The following is a 23,316-nucleotide window of genomic DNA, read 5'->3' as shown; positions in this document are numbered from 1 at the left end:
TGTGTTTTGATCCTGTTTCTAGAGTTTGTCTTTCTCCTTTGTGTTTACTGAACAAACTCCGTTCTTTAAAATACCCAGAATAGAGTACACATAACTGAATTATAATAGCTATTAGATTAGGATCCCAGCCTTATGACTTCATTTAATCTTAGGTAACTTCTAAAACCCCTGTTTTCAAATACATGAATTTTGAGGGAACACAATCCAACCCATAGCAGCCTTCTTACCTTTTTTACATTATCACTTTCCAGCTTCATTCTATTGTCCCAGATTGAGCTCTCTTGTCCCTCTCCTCAGTGTTACACCACAGGCAACATCAGATGTTTACACCTAAAGCCATGTTTATTCTGCTGTGTAAACTTTCCTCTTGTCAATGAAAATCTTGGGGTACCACATCTGTTCATCTCAGTATCCTCATTGTTCACCTACTTCCATACCACCCCTACTTTGTTGTGATGGTTGTAGCTTGTTTTAATGAGTATTTCTGTTAAGTGCCAAGCCCAGCCAGGAAATGCCCTACAGACATCATTTCCAGTCTTCACATTAAGGAAGCTTTGACTTTTTCCACTTGGGGATAAATAAAGCCTTCAGATTCTTCAATTATTTGCCACATTTATCTTAAGGCAGTGTTCTAAGCCATGGGCATACATCAGCAAATGAAACAAAGCCCCTTCCCCAGTGGAGCGAGGTTGATAAGGAATAAAAATTTAGTGTTAGGTGGTTCTCAGTGCAATGAAGAAAAATGAAGAGTAAGGAAAATAGGAAGTAACTGAGTCTAGGAAGATGGTGTTCTTGGTGTGTTCAGGAAGTAGTAAAGAGCCATAGCAGAAGGGGCATGTCCATGGGGTCAGAGCCCATAGGACTTCAGAATCCTTGTTGGGACTGGGCCTTCTACCCTGAATGACATGAGAACACATTAAAAGGTTTGGGGAAGAGTGACACCTGAATGACATGAGAATACATTAAAGGATTTGTGGAAGAGTGACATGACTTACACTGAATGGGAGCACCCTGACTCTCATATGGAGGATAGATTCTAGGGGGCAAGAATAGAAGCAGGGGGCATATGTTAATGATCAAGGCTGAAGATGACATGGCTTGGACAAGTGTTAGCAGGGCAGTACACAGATCAAAAGTATGTTACTCAGTTGCATAGTATAAACTGATGATCTGCACAAAGGCAACCAACTCAGGCTGAATACTCAGGATTCCAGAAGCTCTTCCTGATACCAGCTTCCCAGGCTTCCAACACCAGACACTTCTGTCTGTCTTATAAGTTCACTTAAATAGAACCCTAAGCACATCAGGTGCTCCTGTGATTTACCTTTTTCTGTTTGACTTTGCACTTGCTATTGTGTGTAGTTATCCTTTCCTTTCTCATCTCTGAATGTTCCCTCATGAGAAAACACACTATTTATTGTCCATTTTGTCACCAGCAAAATAAAGGTGTTTTCATTCTCTGGCTACTTTAAATAGTCCCTTTTTTTGTACAGTGTGTGTTATACATGTACACACCTCTGGTAGACGTATACCTAGAGATGGAACTATAGCTTGCAGGATAGATGCCAGTTCATTTCAAATAATGCTGCTAATTGATTGTCCAAAATATGTTACCAGTTTGTCTTCATACCTGCTGTTCTTGAGAGTTTGGGTGGCTCTGCGCCCTCTAAACACTTGATGTCTTTTTCTGGTGCCTTGTTCCTTTTCTCCGGATGCTGAGAATGGCCTTTCCCAACTCTGCCTTTATAGTGGACACTTTCAGAAAACACAGATCAGATCAGTGTCACCTGCTTCATTAGCTTTCCCCTCCCTTACTCTTCTAGGGGAACTGGTTGACGTCTTCTCTGTGTGAATGTTTATAACCTCCCCTAAAGCATGGCCCTACCTTTTACCTGGTGCTAGGGAGTGAGTATTCTGGGTCTCCAGTGGATGACAGCTCCTTGGGGTCAGAGGCGGGCCCTTCTTGCAGCAGTCTCCAGAGCAATCTTCTTCACATAGCAAGTGTTATTAAATACTAATTTTATTATATCCCATGCAAAATCCTTTAGAAGCATATTTTTGGTAAATAACAATTCAACCAGGCACTGACGTTTTAGAATATATATATATTTTTTTTGTATAAAAGGTAGTAATTTAGTTTCCAGTGTAACATACTTTTTTTTTTTTTTTTTTAGTTTTTGGTGGACACAACATCTTTATTTATTTATTTTTTAAATTTTTATGTGGTGCTGAGGGTCGAACCCAGTGTCCCGCATATGCCAGGCAAGTGCACTACCGCTTGAGCCACGTCCCCAGCCCCAAATATTTATTTTTTAATTGGATCTTTTAAAAAATCATTTTAGCTAGAGCCCTTCATTTAGCTTAGGAACCCTCTCTGGTTAGGGGAAACAAGAGTCTGTTCCCTAATTCAAGGAGATTGTGAGATCAATTTTTGTCATTCTCACATAAAGCAGAATTTCATGGTATGATTTAAAGATGAAGTGTTTCAAAAATCCAGGTTGCTCAAGGAAGAGTAGTGTGGTTAAGTGCCAAGTCGTGATTCTGAGACCACCTGAGATATAGGACTCCACCCTTCTGTACCAATGGAGAAATGGAGAGGCCTGGCCATCTTGGGACGCATACTATTTAATGCATGTAAGGGAAGACAGGCAGGCCAGTTGCCCAAAGCCTGACCCATACTCCATCCAGCCCATCAGACAGAGTTGGAGTGATAAGACTTGACCAGCAGCCACTAGCTCCATTTCAGAGCACAGAGCAAGGTCAGGATGCTTTTGAACAAGGAGGGAGGCATTCTTTAATGATTAGAAAAATTGATGTGTACAGAAGAATTTTATGAGAAGATTAATATTTTTAAATGAAATGACTTGGCTCACAATGGGAAACATCATGGACAAACTATAACCCATTATCTCCTCTGCATCTGGCTCTGGCTCCTTTAGCCAATGACAGCCTTCAAAGTGTCATAGTTGCCACTTTACTTTTGCCTCCTAGCCCTTGCACAACCTCCCTTTGGTCCATAGAAATAGGAACTCTCAGAAATGTGGTTCCCTGCACGACCAAGATGTCCGTGGAACATTGCAGCACATGCTGCCTGAGGAGAGCCTGGTTTTCTGTTTATTCTTGAGTACTGGTGACAGCTTTATGAATGAGATAATTTTCAGGGATACATAGCTAACAACAGAATTTATAGGCTGAATTTCTACCTATGTCTGCATGTGTTCAAAACTAATGCTTAATTTAACACACTCTGCCTCTTTCCATGAAAGACAAGACCTAATAGTGATTTATTTCCCTGTTCATTAATTTAGATGAAGAAATAAAAATCTTAAAAACTAAGAGTTAGCAGAGATACTGTATGTTCAGCATTTCCAGCTAGTTGCTGCATTGGACAGGTAGCTTTAGTCCACTGACTCACGTGGACACTGCTTTTAGGTCAGAGGAAAATAGCTTAGGCAAGGCATGTGGAGCTGCTGTCTAATTCCCAGCAGAGCCTGGACTTCCCTTTTGCTGTTCCCAGAATTAGAAAGATGGTCAGGGTGCTGCAGATTATGCTTCAGAGTTGGGTGTTGATGAAGATTGAGGCTTAGCTGTCCTCATTTGTCTTCCTTAAAAGATAGCATAGATTTTGAGCATAGTTTCAAAATAGAAATTGTCCTGTTTATCTAAGTAGAGCCCTTTTTGGTTATCCCATTTTCACTTCCTGCTGTTTCAGTCCAATCCAAAAATTTCCTTCCAGAATTCACTGTAGACATCAAACCCTCTCTCCTGATGGTGCTTCCTGATAAGGTTCCACCTGTCAATCCTTATTAACTTTTCTCTTCCCAGACAATTGTTTATCTACTTCAATCACTAGATGAGGATTTGTTTCATTTGTCTATCTGTCTATCGATTCAACTATCTGTCAGTACTGGGGATTGAACCCAGGGACACTCATGGACCACTGAGCTGCATCACCAGCCCTTTTTATTTTTTATTTTGAGAGAGTATCTTACTGAGTTGCAAGGCTGACCTCAAAGTTGGAATCTTCCTGCCTCAGCCTCCCAGTTTGCTGGGATTACAGGTATGTGCTATGACGGCCAGCTGAGGACTTGACTTTTCTTTCTTTTTTTTTTTTTTTTAGCTTAGTTCTGACAACTATCCCCGCAACCCTCCTTAACTGAGGACTTGTTTTAAACATCCTTTTTCCCTATGGGAAAAATATATGGAAATATTTTAAATTTAGTTCTTTATAATAGAAGTAATACACAACATTAAAAAGCAAGTAGTTTACAAACATTTTATAAAACATAGCAGTCCCCCCAGGATTGCAGCCCTTCTCCATTTCTGCTTCACAAAGCAACAGTTTGAAGGCTTTTGGCCATTTCTTTGTTTGTTTGGGTTTTGGTTTTTTTTTTTTTGCTTGTTTGTTTGTTTGTTTCCAATCCTAAAACAATATATTTATGTTGATCCTGCTTAGTTTTCCAGTTTTAGATGTTTTCCATTTGATTCCCAATTTGGAAGATTGGAATCACTTGTTTTTTTCCTACCTCCCTATTTTTCACATACCTCTGTTCTCTCATTTTTCTGGTATGTTTGTAACATAATTTTTGTTACATCAGTATTTAATTTTTTTGTCCTTATAAACTTTATACAAAGCTGAGGCATGTAGAATGATATAATAGTATTTTCTTTCTTTCTTGTGTATCTTTTTGGTTTTCATGGAGTTAATCTTTGTCTTATTTTTAAATTTTCAGAACATTTTGTGTACCTTTCACTGATTCTTTCCCAAGCTGTGCCTCACATATGAATTTCCTCACAAAATATGGTGAAACCCATCAGGAGTTCATCATCTTTGAAACATCTGATGCTGTACTCTGGATTGACTACTCCCTTAGTTTGAGTTCCTCAGAAGCAAGCCACAAGACAAGGATTTAGCACAAGTACTGGTTTTCAAGGTGATTTCAGCAAACCCTGTGAGGGGAGCAGGGAAGAAGAGGAACCCAGTAAAGGAGACATTATAAATCATGGTATGATGGCAGGCAACTGCAGTGTGATCCCAGTGGGAGCATAGGAGCAAAGAAAACTTCAGAATTAATCCTGTGGATCCACAGAGATTGTTGCACCTTCGCAGCTCCTGACTCTCAGAGCTGCACACATTTGGTTATGTTGTTCTAGTTGCCTGTGGTGTCTGAAATATTGGGACTATCTTTTTCTTAATCTTTTTTTTTTTTTCCCGTGGGGGAGGGTGTACTGGAGATTGAACTCAATCACTCAGCCACATCCCCAGCCCCATTTTGTATTTTATTTAGAAACACAGTCTCACTGAGTTGCTTAGTGCCTCACCGTTGCTGAGGCTGACTTTGAACTTGTGATCCTCCTGCCTCATACTCCTGAATGGCTGGGATTACAGCCATGTGCCACTGCACCTGGCTCTAGGACTATCTTGTTATCTCCCTTTGCAGTCATGTTGGGATTCCCTCTGCCTGCTTCTTTACATTGGGTTCCTGTTTATTTCCTAGATCTCATACCTATCCCTTTTCATGATTTATAATTTCATTTTAGTGGAACTCTTCCATTAGTCTGGGAAGGGGAAAAATTTGTGACCTTCCTTTTGTGTTTTTGAAAATGTCACTGTTTGACCTTTATTTGTCGTTGATAATTCCAATATAGACTAGTATAATTTTCCGTAAGAAATTTGGAGGTATTGTTTCATTGTTTTCTAAGAAAACTTCTGTTGCTCATGCTGGTGTGGTCTCTGGTGAGGGCAGTAGATTAGAGCACATCATCTTAGGAGCATGTGTAGAAAGAAATGGTTACCTCTCAAGTCAGAGCAGGAGGAGACATGTACACATACACCCCCAGTGACCAAGAATCTTCCACTAGACCCCCCTTCCAAAGGTTCCAACACCTCACATAATGCTAGCCTGGGGACCAAGCCCTTAATATATGGACATTGAGGGATACTACCCACACTCTGAACACATCAGTTGGTGAGTCCTACAGTGCACATAGTGACTGCCACAGAATCCTAGCTCACAGGGTCAGGGGTTTTCTTTCTTTAAAAAAAAAAAATCTGTTGAATTGCCATACCTTTTATTTCTCAACCAAAGAAACAAGGTTCTAGTTCCCATTGTTGTGCTTCAGGGGGTGGTCAGCATGTGAGCAGTCCATTTATGCAAACCACTACTCTGCTCTGTCTTTTCTAGGATGGTCTTCTCATTCATTTCTTCATGCCTTCAGCAGATGTGTTGAATATCTCCAGTGTGCACAGCTTTGTGTTGACCCTAACTGGGAGATACACAGACCAATATGCCAGGGTCCTACTCTCATGGCCCAGGGGAGAGATTGCTATTAGGATAGGAAACCACTTTTTCAGTAAACCCAAATGAACTAAGATAGTGAGGTTGGGAAAGTAAAGGTTTGGCATATTCAGAGAGAATATAACCATTTGTAAGAAAACCAAGTGATGAAGCAGGGGAAGATATTTTGGAGAATAGTCAGGCTCCTTTTAGAAAAGGGATTTAGGTCTCCAGGGTCACAATACAACTTGGACAAACAATCCAGGCTGAGGTCCCATTACAGGAATTTAATGTCTTATATTTGTATGTTCCAGGCTCATACTCAGCTTCCTTTAGAAAATCATTTGAAATGATTGTTAACATTTATATATGATAATTTCAAGATCTGATGTTATTTTTCAAGAACAGAGAATTTTTACCAAACCAAGGTTCTTAATAAAAATTTAATGAGTTTGTGAATGAACTTAAAAGCCAACCTCTTCAAATGTGGGCTAATAGTTTTTTTAGATCATTTGAACTAATAGATAAAATAATAAAATATGGCTTTATTCTTCCTTGTTGTAAAGATGTGGAATGTATCAAAGATGTTTTTAAGTAATTAGTAAGAGAACAGGGCTATTCATAATTCAGCAACAGTCAAAATGAGGAATTTTAAAATCAGCTACAATATATTAAACTGTTTAAAATTGCTTACCAAAGACAGTTTTTAACAGAAGAAAGTATAAGCACTAATCAATACCCAGTTTTCATAAACAGAATATATCTGTGGAATGTAAAATGTTCGAAACAGGATTTGAAGGCTTACTCACCAGGGGTGGTTTCACTACTCTCCGTCTTTGGTCTCTGTTCCACGTGTTCATTCTGTGTGCCTTATTATCAGGTGTTGGCTTCTTTCTTTTATTTGTACGGATATTACTACTTCTTCATTTTCCCCATCCCCTTGTGTGTATCAGCCAGTATAATATTTATCCTATCAGACTACTGCCTGTCTGCCCAACTCCTCAGTGTGCGGTGAACACCATGAGGGTAGGGATTGTGATTTTCCTGGGTCTCAGCCGTGGCTGATTGCAGAAACAGCTCTGCAATTCCACTTTAATGACAGTTTCCTCTAGAAAATGGGTGATTATGAGACAGTTTTAATTTTAAAAATCTAACATATCTGAAGGTAGCAGAATACAATAGTCATTAATATGGTATTATGTAAAAATGTGGATGTGTAACCGATGTGATTCTGCAACTTGTAATTGGGGTAAAAATGGGAGTTCATTACCCACTTGAATCAAATGTATGAAAGATGATATGTCATGAGCTTTGTAATGTTTTGAACAGCCAATAAAAAAAAATCTAACATATCTGATACACTTTTCTTTGGAAAGTGGAGGTAAATAAAAGGTGAGTTTTACATTTTTACAGTCACCTCCAGCTTTGCGTGTGTTGTTGGCCAGCCTGTACTCTCTATGGTTCTACGCTCAGTGAGTTCTTCTCAGAATCCTTTGCAGTGTCCCACCCCACAAGTTGGACAGTGCCATGTTCCTATAATTCATAGCAGTCCCCCATCATGGTACTTAGTATGTACATGTCACACTAATTACTTTTAAAATAGACTTTACCCTCAGGTCCTTATAAACTGTGACAGCCATGGCCTTAATTGTCTCACTCATTATAACGTCCCTGGGCAGGGTTGGGGAATCCTCCCCTGATAACTCTCTTGTCTCCAGTTTGTATCATTGAGGCCCAGAGTTTAAATAAGAGTCTATTTGAACTAGATCAGCCACTGAATGCCAGAAGTACCTTTAGATGTGGTTCTGACAGGGTTTTCCCTGCAACTGGGATCTTGGGCACAGTCCTGGGTTAATGTGCAATCCGAGCTCTAACAATGAGCCTAAGGAACCCAGGCATTCTAGAATAAATTAAACCATAGCTTTAATATCTTGTTAATAAAGCCATTTCTTCTACTAAGATTGAAACTGCTTTCCAGGCATCTTCTTTTATAAAAATAAAAGCCAAATAAATAATTGAAATGCTATCTTTGAGGCATTAAACTAATTTTCAGATGTAACTATGTGCAAAAGAAGTAATTAATTCTTAATGAGCACACTATTTTTCTTCTTCATGAATCTGTATCATAATCTTATTAAGAGACTATTTTGAACATACTTCTATTATATAGATGATGTCATTGAAACACATAAAGACTCACCCTTCAATAATTTACCATTGATTTTGGACTTTATTCCATAGACTTCTAGAATTGAGATATAAAACTGGAATAAAGTTAGAGATAATCACATAATTCAGGATTTTCCAAAATGGTCTCTGTGGAGCCACAGACTCTCAGCTGGAGCCACCAGACTGAAGAGAGGACAGGGAGGGACAGATGGGGATAGGATCTGAGCCTCTACTATTGCTTCTCTGAGAATAGCTTTGCCTTTTCTTTATAATTCCTCATAGGATTTTAAGGGAAAAGAGAGAGCTTAGTGATTATATATTAATACATGTCTATATTTATTTACATATATATGCTATATTGATATCATTGTATCTCTATTTTATCTATGTCTATATTCATATGTATATCTATGTCTATCTATACATCAACACCCACATATTTCAAGTAAAGCACAAACCATGAAGGATAAAGGTACGGTTTTTGATCATTGAGCCATTATAGGTCAGTCTGAGGTCTGCTTCCTCATCTGTCCCTGTTTCTTTTTTTGTTTGTTTGTTTCTTTTTTTTAATTTTTATTATTTGTTGTTCAAAACATTACATAGTTCTTGACATATCATATTTCATAAAATTGATTCAAGTGTGTTATGAACTCCCATTTTTATCCCGTATACAGATTGCAGAATCACATCGGTTACACATCCATTGATTTACATATTGCCATACTAGTGTCTGATGTGTTCTGCTGCCTTTTCTATCCTCTACTATCCCCCGCCCTCCCCTCCCATCTTCTCTCTCTACCCCCTCTACTGTAATTCATTTCTCCCCCTTGTTTTTTTTCCCCTTTCCCCTCACTTCCTCTTATATGTAATTTTGTATAGCAATGAGGGTCTCCTTACATTTCCATGCAATTTCCCTTCTCTCTCCCTTTCCCTCCCACCTCTCGTCCCTGTTTAATGTTAATCTTCTTCTCATGCTCTTCCTCCCTGCTTTGTTCTTAGTTGTTCTCCTTATATCAAAGAAGACATTTCGAATTTGTTTTTTAGGGATTGGCTAGCTTCACTTAGCATAATCTGCTCTAATTCCATCCATTTCCCTGCAAATTCCATGATTTTGTCATTTTTTAATGCAGAGTAATACTCCATTGTATATAAATGCCACTTTTTTTTTTTATCCATTCATCTATTGAAGGGCATCGAGGTTGGTTCCACAGTCTAGCTATTGTGAATTGTGCTGCTATGAACATCGATGTAACAGTATCCCTATAGTATGCTCTTTTAAGGTCTTTGGGGAATAGTCCGAGAAGGAGAATAGCTGGGTCAAATGGTGGTTTCATTCCCAGCTTTCCCAGGAATCTCCATACTGCTTTCCAAATTGGCTGCACCAATTTGCAGTCCCACCAGCAATGTACAAGTGTACCCTTTTCCCCACATCCTCGCCAGCACTTGTTGTTGTTTGACTTCCTAATGGCTGCCAATCGTATTACTGGAGTGAGATGGTATCTTAGGGTGGTTTGATTTGCATTTCTCTTACTGCTAGAGATGGTGAGCATTTTTTCATGTACTTGTTGATTGATTGTATGTCCTCCTCTGAGAAGTGTCTGTTCAGGTCCTTGACCCATTTGTTGATTGGGTTATTTGTTTTCTTATTGTTTAATTTTTTGAGTTCTTTGTATACTCTGGATATTAGGGCTCTATCTGAAGTGTGAGGAGTAAAAATTTGTTCCCATGATGTAGGCTCCCTATTTACCTCTCTTATTGTTTCTCTTGCTGAGAAAAAACTTTTTAGTTTGAGTAAGTCCCATTTGTTGATTCTTGTTATTAACTCTTGTGCTATGGGTGTTCTATTAAGGAATTTGGAGCCCAACCCCACAATATGTAGATCGGAGCCAACTTTTTCTTCTATCAGACGCAGAGTCTCTGATAGATAAAGCAATCATGAAATTCATATGGAAAAATAAAAGACCCAGAATAGCAAAAACAATTCTAAGCAGGAAAGGTGAATCAGGCGGTATAGCAATACCAGACTTCAAACTATACTACAGAGCAATAGTAACAAAAACAGCATGGTACTGGTACCAAAACAGGCGGGTGGACCAATGGTACAGAATAGAGGACACAGAGACCAATCCACAAAGTTACAACTATCTTATATTTGATAAAGGTGCTAAAAGCATGCAATGGAGGAAGGATAGTATCTTCAACAAATGGTGCTGGGAAAACTGGAAATCCATATGCAACAAAATGAAACTGAATCCCTCTCTCTCACCATGCACAAAATTTAACTCAAAATGGATCAAAGAGCTTGATATCAAATCTGTCCCTGTTTCCACTGTGCCACATTGCTGACTTCAAAAGCCTGTTCTCTCTTTGCCTTCAGCTTCCAGAGCTAAGCTCAGCATGATCAACACCATGTCAAAAATCCGTGGCCAGGAGAAAGGGCCAGGCTATCCTCAGGCAGAGGCGCTACTTGCAGAGGCCATGCTCAAGTTTGGAAGGGAGCTTGGAGATGATTGCAACTTTGGTAAGGAGTGCCATGCTTTTTCACAATGTAGTTACACTGGTTAGCCCTGGGGGCTGTATTGCTGGTAAGAAACTCTGTAGGCAGTTTGTCAAGCTATTTTTTGTTTTAGATCTTACATACATGAAACAAAATTTTTTTTTGAATTTTCACCTTTTTTTGAGGTGATTTGTCTTGTTTTGGTTGATATGTTTTTCTTTTCTATGATTGGATCCAGTCCTTACAACAGACTTCTAGAATTGAATCTTTTCCTTTGGTTGACATACCCAGGTGCCTCTGCATTTTCTATTGGGTGTGTCTGGGAGGAACTGAGAATTGAGGTAGAGGAAACAGTCACAGCACAAAGCAACATCTTGCCATTTGGGCTTTCTCTTAGATCTCAGCTCCTTTGTATATGTGCCTAATCCCACTGCCCTAAGTGAGACAGGGTTTATTCCTTCTCTACCCACATTTTCCAGTACTCAACGATGACACTGAACGCCTCTTATCTTAACCCCCTTGTGATGTGGGACATGTCCTTCTTGACATGATGATTGTTCTTCCTGGTTGAACCTGCTTTTCATTCCTAGTATTTGCTTCTTCTAAATACATTGGTCTGAAACTGGTCCTCTATGAACAAGAGCTGGTACTTCCAGCAGAGGGCAGAGAGCCTCACAAATTACTTTTTTAAAGTAAAGTAAAATGTTACATTTTTGATGATAAGGGTTATTCCCCTTTAGCATGGGGCTTTGAGTCTGGTTCTCAAAATGAACATCCTAAGTGGAAAAGACATTACACATTCCCTCTGGTCTTCGTCATCTTTAGGATGTGTAATCCTGAATTTTCATCTGTGAATGCCCTATTTTTGTAAGTGTAGCTCATCTTTGTTCTTTGAGTTAGAAGAACTTCCTTCTCTCCTTCCAGGTCCAGCACTTGGTGAGGTAGGGGAGGCCATGCGGGAACTTTCAGAAGTGAAAGACTCTTTGGACATGGAAGTGAAGCAGAACTTCATTGACCCCCTTCAGAATCTTCATGACAAAGATTTGAGGGAAATTCAGGTATGTGCAACTAGTCCTGTAGGAGTTGTCCAGATGCTCATTTCCTTTAGAAAACATTTTTGAAGTTAATATTTATGTTGACAGAACTGGGCACATGAAATTCAAAACAGAAGGGCAAGACAAGTTAAGAGAAATTAGAAGTATAATACCTTTCTGCCTACTGTTGTGACGTGCCACTCTTGTGTATTACATGTGACTTCTTTATGTTCAATTTCCACATTAGTTTTTTTCAAATATTTTTCCCTCTGGAAGCATAAGGGACTCAACCTGAGAAGACATAATTTTATCAGTTGGAATGATTTGCCAGACTGATGTCACCTCCCAAATGTAGTTGGACTATATGTTAGTTTAAGTAAATATTCTTTCACTTTTAAATGTATTTTTTAAAAATTTTTATAAAAAATATGATTGGGATTGATCAGGAGTAGCCAATAATCCACTTTCTGAAACTTACAGAACCATTGAGCTATTTCTAATAAATTCAATGGGCTTTGTCTCTGATTGGATATATGATGTTTGCTCATTCAATCACTGAACCTAAAACTGAACAATTAATATTTGTTGAACCTGATGTAGCTTAAATTTTGTTGACTGTCAAGTGGACTTCAATAGCTTGAACTCGGGTTCTCTGGTTCTCCCTGTTCTATCGTAAGTCTCCTTCAGCCCTACTACTCATTCAGGGTCACCCAGTAAATGGTGGACTGGCACTCTGCATCCAAACTGTAACTGATCCAATGCTCTACCCCACAGCTGGCTGAAAGTTCAGATGTTTTAAAATAATGTCTGTTCCAGAGGAACAGATATCATTTAGTTTGTATCAGCCATGGACTGGGGGCAGGATATGAAATGGGAGGGAAGGATATTTTTCATCCTTCTTTTTTTCTCAGTTCTTTGTCACTCCAAGCTTTGGTTTCTTTTCTTTTCCTTCCACTCCAGACATATCCAGGAAAAAGGGAAAGTCCAGCATTTTCTTCCAGTCATTAGTAGTAGAAAACTGCAGCTCTCAGGGTGGGGAAAGTACCTTTTGACTTTGGAAAGCAATTTGCCCACCTGGCCACTAACAGTGCTGGGCAGAGGCTGGGCAGCATGACTGGGGGTAGTGCAAGGAATAATTGAAGCTCATTGTGAAGCATTAGATGAAATCCTTCCAAGTGAGGCTTTGTGATTGAGTTGTATCACCTGTCAGGAGGAGGCTTAGGCTAAATCAGGACATCCCCCAAAGCTGCCACAGTCAACTGGAACAAGGTTAAGATAGAGATTCCCAGGCCCAGCCCTGGATGTTTTGATTTAGGTGATTAGGAATTATTTATTTTATTGATGAACAATTTAGGTGATTCTAACAGATTGAATGTTTATAAAATCAAGAATTCCATTCCTTTGCACATTATTTCAGGGAAAGTGTTTTTGCCCTGCCTTTTCCTGAGATACAGTTTCTCTTGAAGATGGAGACTTGTGGGCTGAGTATATTCTTTTAGTATGTGTAGGATATGCACACATATTCCCTTATCATTGGGAAGGAAAGGCAAAGTCCAGCTTGACTTTGGCCTAGCAAAGGCAGAAAATAAAGGACAATGTAATTTCCCACAATGTCTTTCTCATTCTTAATTAGTTTTGAAGATATTTCTCCACATTTGGAAATATTTGCCTCCTTAATGTGTATTTTTTTGTTTCTCTGGCAGTGTGCCATTTTGAAATGTAGCCTGTCTTATTTTGGAGGCTGATAGGCATGATGTATAAGTGAGCTGCAAGTGGACCTTTTCTGTAAGTCCTTTCACAGCATATTCATGCCCTTGACTTTTTCAGCATCATCTAAAGAAGTTGGAAGGTCGACGCCTGGACTTTGATTATAAGAAGAAACGACAAGGCAAGATTCCAGATGAAGAGCTCCGTCAAGCTCTGGAGAAATTTGATGAGTCTAAAGAAATTGCTGAGTCAAGCATGTTCAATCTTTTGGAGATGGATGTAAGTGACTCTTCTGTGGTTTTTAATTTAATCTTATCATTGAAGCTGTAGCTTAATGTGTTAAAGAGTCTGATATTAAAAATGTTAAGATTGGATTATACTATGTGGTGAGAACACATAGATGCTTATTTCTTTTAAATAATTTTAAGTGATAAAGTATACAGAGAAGTTGTATTTTCCTGCACTGTTATAGTTTGATTTACCTAGATTTTTTTTTCCTGATGAGGAATCTTAAAACATTACTAGTAGTGCAAAGAGAAAAAGAATGTTGGTAATGATTCATGAAAAAGTCCAATATTTGAAAAAATACTTTGTTGATACAAAGTATATTGATTTGAGATTATGAAATACATTTAGAATTGAGCATCCAACATAGATTAAGACATTCTGCATTTTGAAGTAAAGTTGACATTGTCTTTGAAAAGGTAATTTTTATTGAGAATGATGATTGTAGTATAGGTATTACACTTGGGATATAGATGAGATGGTTTAAAAGCATACCTAGGGTACTAAATTATTGTTTATTGCTATAGACATTACATTCTGTTAAATTCTTTTAGCTTTGAAATTACAATGAAAGATCCTCCTTCCTCATTTCACTTATGCAATAAGACCTGTTATACCAGCTTTCCTGTCCTTGTTCATCTCTACCTCCTACCCTATCAGCTGCTCAGCAACTTTTGCCAAAATGTTCAGATATTATGTATTTATTACTTAAGTTAGGGTCTCCAGAGAAATAAAACCAATAGGATATAGATAAAGATACAGAAGAGGGAATTTATCAGGGAAATTGGCACATGAAATTATAGTCTCAGAAGCCCCACAATATGCCATCCAAAAGCTGGAGAACCAGGGAAGCCAGTAACATGGCTCAGTCAAGCCTGAAGTTCTGAGAACCAGTGGAGTTAATGTGTAATTCTCAGTCTGAGGGTAGAAGCCCAGAACCAGGCAGAGGTGGAGAGCTAGTGGTGCAAGTCTTGGAAACCAAGTCTGAAGGCTGAAGAACTGGGAGCTCTGACGTCCAAGGGCAGGAGCAGATGCCTAGTTTCAGGAGCTAGTAAATATTTTTCTTTCTTATGCAGTGTTACTCTGTTTGGACCCTTAGCCAAGTTGATGGTGCCTGTCCGAATTGGATAAGGGCACATCTTCCTTACACATTCTGCTGATTCAAATGCTAATCTCTTCTGGAAATACCTTGACAAATATACCCAGAAATAGTGCTTTGCTTGCTATCTGGGTCTCCTTTAATCCAGTTGAGTTGACACCTAAAATTAACCATTACATCACTCCACTGCCTTCCTCCTGTGGCAGGGAGGGCATATTGAACAAATCTGGTCTTTTTCACCATCCGGAGGTGGTATAGGTTTGTGTTCCATGTGAAATAACTTTTGTCCACCTAAATACTCAGGAGGAATAACATAGGAAACCTGAATCTCAAGGATCCTTCCCTCTACCTCAAATTCAGGGTAACATCACCTCTGTTCACTAGGAGGTTACTGCTCAGGTCACAACACAGCGGGAGATTCAAAATGAAGAATAACTAAGGATACTAAGAATATTAGAGCTAGAAAGAACTCAAGATGTCACATAATCAAACCCCTTTGCACTACAAATGAAGCTTTGAGAGGACCAAAGATTTCCCATCAGACTATATCACCTCCATGGTGCCTATGTGAGCAATCAATATTCACATTTTTATTACAACACTGATATTAACTTAGCATAAAAAGTATAGGGAACAAAGAGTACTTTAGTCAGTGGATCTTTTTCCTTTAAGAAATCAATAAAGGAAGCCACATCATCATCAGAAGGTGGTAACTAGACATCAGACTGTTTAATAGAGTGATGTCATCTTCACGGGGTTTCTTACTTACGCTGCTCTTCCTGGTACTGATATACGTGGTTCTGAGAACAAGGATGTTTTCTTATCTGTAAGGAATTTGGAGCCTGCAGAACATCTGTCTTAGCCTGGCCTGCCACACAGTCATCAGCATTGCCAGGCACAGTCATATGTGTGGGGCAGTAAGTAGTAGGAGCTTCAGGACAGTAACCTGGTAACTGAGGCATGATTTCCCCTCTATCTGCAGATTGAACAGGTGAGCCAGCTCTCTGCGCTTGTGCAAGCCCAGCTGGAGTACCACAAGCAGGCAGTGCAGATCCTGCAGCAGGTCACAGTCAGACTGGAGGAAAGGTGGGTAACACTTCCTTGCATTTCTCATTCACATTTCCTTGATATAAAATGATGTAAAGAAACCGAAATAAGGGCTGGGGATGTGGCTCAAGCGGTAGCGCGCTCGCCTGGCATGCATGTGGCCCAGGTTCGATCCTCAGCACCACATACAAACAAAGATGTTGTGCCTGCCGAAAAACTAAAAAAAAAAAAATATATTAAAAAATTCTCTCTCACTCTCTCTCTCTCTCTCTCCACTCTCTCTTAAAAAAAAAAAAAGAAACCAAAATAATAGAATACATTTGGAGACAAAACTTTTGCCAAAATTTTTGTTGATCCTACATAGACATCTTGTGGATTAGTTGTCTGTGCTTCATTTTACTTTGTTCTTTTGGATCTAGGCTTGGGTTTATGATAGGTTTATGATAGGATTCTATACTGACTGTCACAGATGGACACCTGGATACTGTTGATGATGATGGATGCAGTTTGTGAGCAGATGTTCAGCAAGAGACTTAATGCATATAATTATTCTTAAAATATCCTTGTAGTCTAAGTAACAGTTGATCAAACTGTGGCTTAGGGACCCCATGGACACACTCAGTGGTGGATTTGGGGCTCACTGGCAAGCACAACCTATTTGAATGCCTGCATCTTTTCATATCAGGTTTCTTTGAATGATAATAAAGTCCTAACAGAATAATAAAGTCCTAACTCTCTCACTAACAGAGAGAGCCATTTTCATACACCTGTTCTACTTCCACAGATGCACTTCAAAGAGACCTATAGTAGTTCTCTGTGCAAATGAGCTGTCTGGATTTGGGGACACAGCCTGCAGAGCTACATGCAGTGACTCTACACTACCTTACAGATGCTGCTTATCTGACTTACATTGGGATTATAGTCAATAAACCCAAAGTGTAAAAAGCATTTAATATACCTAAGTTATGGAACAACATAGCTTAACACACAGTGCACTTTAGAATAGGGATTGTTTATATTTGTGATTATATCACTCACTGGGATTTGTGGCTCCCCTCCCCCGACTCCTGCCCTCAACATTGTGAGAAAGTATTGTATTGCATGTTGCTAACCCAGAAAAGATCAAAATTTGAAGTGTGGTTTCTATTCCATCTGCATCCCTTTGGCACCTTCAAAAATCAAAAAAATTATTGAGTCTCAAACCATTGTAGGCTGTCAAATACATATATGTGTTATTTTACTTTTAGATGAAGCAGGATAATCTTGCTAAATAAATATATATATATATATATATATATATATATATATATATATATATATATATATATATATATATATATATATATATATATATACCTTAAAAGATCACCCAGCAGCCTTTATTCTCAGATTATGGCCAGATTAGACTCACAAAGCTGAACAGATAGATGGCTTAGGGCACAGTAAATACACCATTGGTATTGTGCTGCACTGTTGGAAATGTCACCTGTTTGCATCTGGCTAGGCTCTTCCTCTCCTCAGTATCTTCTTCGGTGCTTTGATCATGCAGCTTCCTTTGGTGCACTGTGCCTTGTGGGAATGTATATATCGCTGAAGCCTCTAGAAAGAGTTAAAACTATACATGTCAGACTACTAAAGAAGTATGTGCCTTTGTGATACCTGTTGAACATAAAGGTACCAGTTTCCTTTCTTTCCTCTGAAATATGTTGAAAGTCAGTATCATTCTACAGTGACCATACCCTTAGCCCCTTCCATGCTTGCATATCTCTGGTGTTCTTTGCTTATCCAGTATCTGAAGCTGTGGAAATTACTTAGTGGTATGCAGAATGTGCTATCAGCCATACCTTTCCATTTTTCTCCTGCTTTCCCTCATTCCCTTTCCCCCACTATCTTAGACTGCTCACTCCTCTCAGTATTTCCTTCTTCCTTCCCTTTAAACCTGATCTTGTTCTAGAGTAGCTTTCTTCCACAGTGTTCTTTTGTAAATAACTCCTAGGGATCTTTTGCATCTTTCCTGAAACTTCTCTACCTTTCCCAGATGAGGGGAACTGCTTCCTACCTCCAGTCCTACCCCAAATTCCACGGCACTTTGTAGATCTCTCCTTGACCGCACTATTATTATTTGATAATCTGTTGTGCTGTTCCCTACAGAATGTAAATTGCTTGAGGGCAAGAATTGTATCTTAATCACCTGTGTGTTCCTGGCACTTCACACAGTGCATAGTGGAATAAATCACTGAATAAAGGAGGGAGGAAGTGAGGGACTGATAGATGAATAAAGACAGTGAGGATAACACTGAAGGAGGACATCACCAAGAGCACAGGTGCACACACAGAAGGAAACTACGGCTCCTTTGATTTTCCACATTCTGTCATAGTAGACTGGCAAGTGGCCCAACATCTCCTTGGTTTTGTTGCTTTCTGTTTTTTGCTCCTGAATAAATCCAGCCTTTTTTTTTCCCCCTCTCCTCTTTCTCTTCTGGGCAGAATAAGACAAGCTTCATCTCAGCCTAGAAGAGAATATCAGCCTAAACCTCGAATGAGCCTGGAGTTTTCAACTGGAGACAGTACGCAGCCCAATGGAGGCCTCTCCCACACGGGCACTCCTAAGCCTGCAGGTAAGGAGCACAGATCACCGATCTCACTACCTAGGCTTTTGGACACATGGCTAATATTTTTCCAGGATTTCAATCTGGCTGCATGAGAAATGTACAGTAACACAAGTCTCATGGAGTGGCTTGCTGGGTAGAAACTGTTAAAGGACTCTTTTTTCCTTTTCTTTCCCTCCACCACTTTTCTGCAAAACTTCCTTTGCATGACCCTTTGCTCTTACTCAGCAGTACACACAGACTTCCTAGGAGACACATTTGATTGTGGGCCTCATTTTGTGGTGGTGAAGTACCACAGGAAGGTGCTGGGCGTGTCTTCTTTTTTCCCCTGCCTTTTCCCTCCTGTGCATCCAACACATGAAAATGAAGCCCCTGGGCAGTGTGCACCCACATATACCCCGCATCACCCAGAGACAGCAGCTCCAGGAGTGTGTGGAGCTGGATTTCTTGAGTCACAGGAACATATGGTTCAACATATTTCCAGATGGATGTATTTTGAACCTCAGCACCTGCTAGGTTTTTTTTTTTCCTACTCCCACCCTCTACCAGTTCGTGGTGCAGTGTAACTGAGGTTGGTCTTATGAAAGCTAAGTTTTGTTTTCTCCAAGGAATATTGATGCACATCCAGTAACACATTCTCTCAGTTGTCACGATCACTCTCCACGCCCTATCCAAAGGACAGACAAAGTCTGTGCTTGAAGCATTGCTAACTCCATGACACGGCTTGGTTAAAACATGGGAACTGTCTTTTACTAGATACAGAATTTTCCATATATGCAGCTTTATCCTATTTTCTATGCATCCTCATTGCTTGATGTTCTTTAGGAGAAAACTTTGGATAGATGTTCTTAGGGAGCTGAAAAGGAAAGGAGACAGAAACCCGCAGATGGATCTCAGCTCTGTCCTTGCTCTCACCTCTGAGCTGAGTTCCCTGTGTCAACAGCAGTGGCTCCTGGCTACCAGGACTAGTCATATAAATTATCGGTAACTGTGCTTCTGCCCAGAAACCAGTAGTATATTTTGCTTTTCATTTTAATTTGGGGCTTTCTGTAAATAAAATATTAATTACCTTGTTTCTCTGCCAAGACAGCTAGTTTGTATGGGAGCTGTATGTACTTGGGTCCATATCCATGTACTTGGGCTATATTAATATATTTGGTCATTTCGTGTGTGTGTGTATACACACACACACACACACACACACACACATACATACAGACATATACATACTGTGTGTGTGGTGCCAGGGCATTGTGCATGTGAAGCAAGCACTCTGCCAACTGACCTATATCCCCAGCCCCAGATAGATATATTTTAAGATATGATTCCAACCCTTATTATTTTACTTAAAGTGGAATACATTATTTTTATCTACCATCATAGCTCTGAGCTTCAACATTTTACCAAGAATGAATTATATTTCTTTTAACATCATCTCATTTAGTAGACATAATCATGTGAAGTAAGTTCTATTGTTAATTCCAATTTGGAAAAAAAGAAACCAAGGGTAACCTTGTGCAAGGTCACACAGAGTAAGAACTTGAACCCAGTGTATTTTATTATTGTGCTTTCATTACATTACAGCAGTTTTCCAGAGGTGAGTTGTTTTTTTTTTTTTTTTTTTTTTTTGGACGAATGAGAACTTAACTGTTATGAGAACTTAACTGTTATTCTGAGGATGCAAAGCATTGTACATGGAGTTAATTGTCCTATTTTGAATGTGCAGGGATTTTAAAGTGCTAATATAACAGGATTCTGGCCATGCTGTGTTACTAACCTAGATATCATTATAAGCTCCCTAAGTCACAGGGTCTCCCATCTCTGGGTATTGTCGAGAAGGCAAACCTTAATGAATGCTGTTGTATGTATCACAAGAATAGATGTGGCCATTTTTTCATATTGAGAATAGAAACAGGAATATCCAACAACTTCCAAAGATTGAAGTAAGCATCTGAAAACTGTTAGGGTCAAGATGGCCCTGGAGCGATGCTGGAGTCTAGTAGCAAGAGGGAGCATTGGCAGGGAGAGGTATATGGGAAGGAAGAAGGGGAACAAGAAGCCAGTTGGATGTAGCAGGCAGTAGATACTGCAAGTTAAATATCCTTTGTGTTCTTCTCTCCTGTTCCTACTCCCAGGTGTCCCAATGGATCAGCCCTGCTGCCGAGCTCTGTATGACTTTGAACCTGAAAATGAAGGGGAGTTGGGTTTTAAAGAGGGTGACATCATCACACTCACCAACCAAATTGATGAGAACTGGTATGAGGGGATGCTTCATGGCCAGTCAGGCTTCTTCCCCATCAATTATGTAGAAATTCTGGTTGCCCTGCCCCATTAGAAAGTTATGCTGGCTGGCTCACCTTTTCTTGACCCAGATAGTTAAGTTTAACCACTGCTTTGATAATGCTGCTTTACAAAACATCTCGAGTGCAGGCCGCAGTGGACCAAGTCATCATGCCCCACAAGTATCTTGGGTTGACTTGTGTGCTCCCACAGGAGCCTTGGTGATGGATGGTATCTTCCAAGCCTGGTGGGCATGGCATGTGCTTTTAAACACCATCTGAGACTAGCTGGTAGTCACAGAACTACTGTTTACCCAGTTCTCAGGAGGCTGTGGTTTCTTAGAATATGACCATGAGCCACATCACAGAAAAACCATCCTACTGAAGATATTGTCTATCACCTAGGGGCCATTCAGGCCTCAACTTCTTCATTCAAAGAGGAGAAAGTTCTTTCTTTTTCACTTTGTCCCTTCCTAAATATGTGAGGCATGGAATTGTCAAAAAAGCCTCCCTCACCAGCAAATTGTCTTCTGGTCTGAATGAATGAGTTTCCTGATGCCAGCAGTAGAAAAGTATTAATGATGGACTCAGAGCATTCCTCTGGAAACAGTCACCTTTTTCTCCCATTGATGCCTATTTCTGAGATACAGCCTGTTTTCTTTACTCCCTGTTATTAAATCCAGTGAGCCAGGGGAGAGAGATACTCATTTATTTTGAAGTGAGACAGCAATCGGCATATTATAGAAAGGGCTGAAAAGAAGTTGTTCTCTATTATGAGGAATTGGGAAAAGATCTGGTTTTCAAGCTCAAATTTCTTGCTGTACAGAAGCCATGTACATATTTAGACCATATCTGGAGGGTACAGGGAAGGGGGAACAGTTATCTTCCCTTCAGTTTTATTCATGAATTATATGTTTCATCACATAAATTCTTTAGGCACAGAGATACAAGGAGAAAAATACTAGTAACCATTTCCCACAACTTCATAGACCAAGAAACAGTAAATGTCTTTCCTTTCCACTTTTACCTTGTGTTCCTTGAACATCATTTGTGTGTATTTGCCCTCAATGAGGACTAAATAAAGATGATTTTTGTGCTTAGCGGTTTAAGGTTTGTGACTGCATATGCAAAACCTCTCCCAATTCAGTCATCACATCTACATCTGTCCCTTCTATCCCATCTCCATCTGGTGTGTACAGTGCTGTGTGTAAACTTACCAGTGTTGTTTTTTTCCCCCTATATCAGTCATGAAAGTCCTGTTAGGTATCCAGAGTTCTATTTATCTAGCTGTACAGACTATTTCAGAGATTTAATGTGTTGCTTCCGATGTGCCACCTGCAGTAGTGGATCATGTGGAGTGAAAGGCAAATCATACTGCTTAATGTATAAACTCTCACCCGGGAAGCATTGCTGTTTCCAATAAATATTGCTGAAAACAAACACAGAGGCTCTGCTTCTTCATTTTGTGTCCATTTTGGGGGTCTGAGAGTGGGTAGAAGAGAACTCACTTCAGTCTCCTTTGTCTCCTGTTGCACCCAGACCTGACTCCAACCACCTTTCTACCTCACTGTAAGTAGGAAGGTTCCAGCAGCAAGAAGCCAGCTGGACATTGGTAACTTCCATTAACTCCAGGAAGGAGAAGAACTTGAGAGATAAGACAAGTGAAGAGGGGAGGTCTCAAGATCCCATAAGATGCACCAGTGGCAACAGCAAGATAATAATACAACAAAGGGCAAATGAAATATATCACATCAACCAGTCTTTTTATTTCCTTTTTAGAGAAACAAATATATATTGAAAAACAGTTGGGCCAAAGTCCAGTATTCTAAAATAAAATTAAATTAAATTTAAAAATCCAGCATTCTTTTCTCTTGTTGTGTGTAGCAGCACTGGGTGAGTGGCAACATGGGAAGTTGCACACAGAATAGGTATTTCCAAAGCTTCCAAGAAAATAAACATGCTCTTTGTATATTAGGCACCCTTTAAATTATTTTATGCTCAGACTAGTAAGCCAAATTTTCTAAACTAACATGAAGAGTTTTAATAACTTACATATGTGAACTAACCTAACAAAAACAATGTTTTCGCAAGCTACATGAGTTCTAGTTTATTAAAGATTAATTCAGTTTTAAAAATTACTAATGACATTGTTGTGGATGTGGAAATCCAGAAGGATCTTAAGATAAAATGTTAATAAGTGAATTTTATAGGATTACTCTGTATAAGATGAAAATTTCAATTAAAAAATTTACAGAAGCATCAAAAGGTCAAGCCTATAGATAGAAATCTAGCAAGATCTCTGCATATGAAAT

The 23,316-nt window shown here is 39.3% G+C and overlaps 1 protein-coding gene across 1 annotated transcript in view; it reads left to right on the top strand.

The window, feature by feature from the left end:
- Sh3gl2 (SH3 domain containing GRB2 like 2, endophilin A1) overlaps positions 1-22,444 on the top strand; it is a 217,873-nt gene extending 195,429 nt beyond the window's left edge. The window contains exons 4-9 of the mRNA XM_076845946.2: positions 10,825-10,968; positions 11,869-12,002; positions 13,806-13,964; positions 16,052-16,155; positions 18,604-18,734; positions 20,861-22,444. Coding sequence (XP_076702061.1) covers positions 10,825-10,968; positions 11,869-12,002; positions 13,806-13,964; positions 16,052-16,155; positions 18,604-18,734; positions 20,861-21,060 — 872 coding nt within the window. The 3' untranslated portion in view covers positions 21,061-22,444. The remainder of the gene's footprint in view (positions 1-10,824; positions 10,969-11,868; positions 12,003-13,805; positions 13,965-16,051; positions 16,156-18,603; positions 18,735-20,860) is intronic.
- Positions 22,445-23,316: the final 872 nt, after the last annotated feature.

The sequence above is a fragment of the Callospermophilus lateralis genome, chromosome 2 (genome assembly GCF_048772815.1).
Source record: "Callospermophilus lateralis isolate mCalLat2 chromosome 2, mCalLat2.hap1, whole genome shotgun sequence".
Lineage (NCBI taxonomy): Eukaryota > Metazoa > Chordata > Mammalia > Rodentia > Sciuridae > Callospermophilus > Callospermophilus lateralis.
This window is presented reverse-complemented; position numbering and strand designations above follow the sequence as displayed.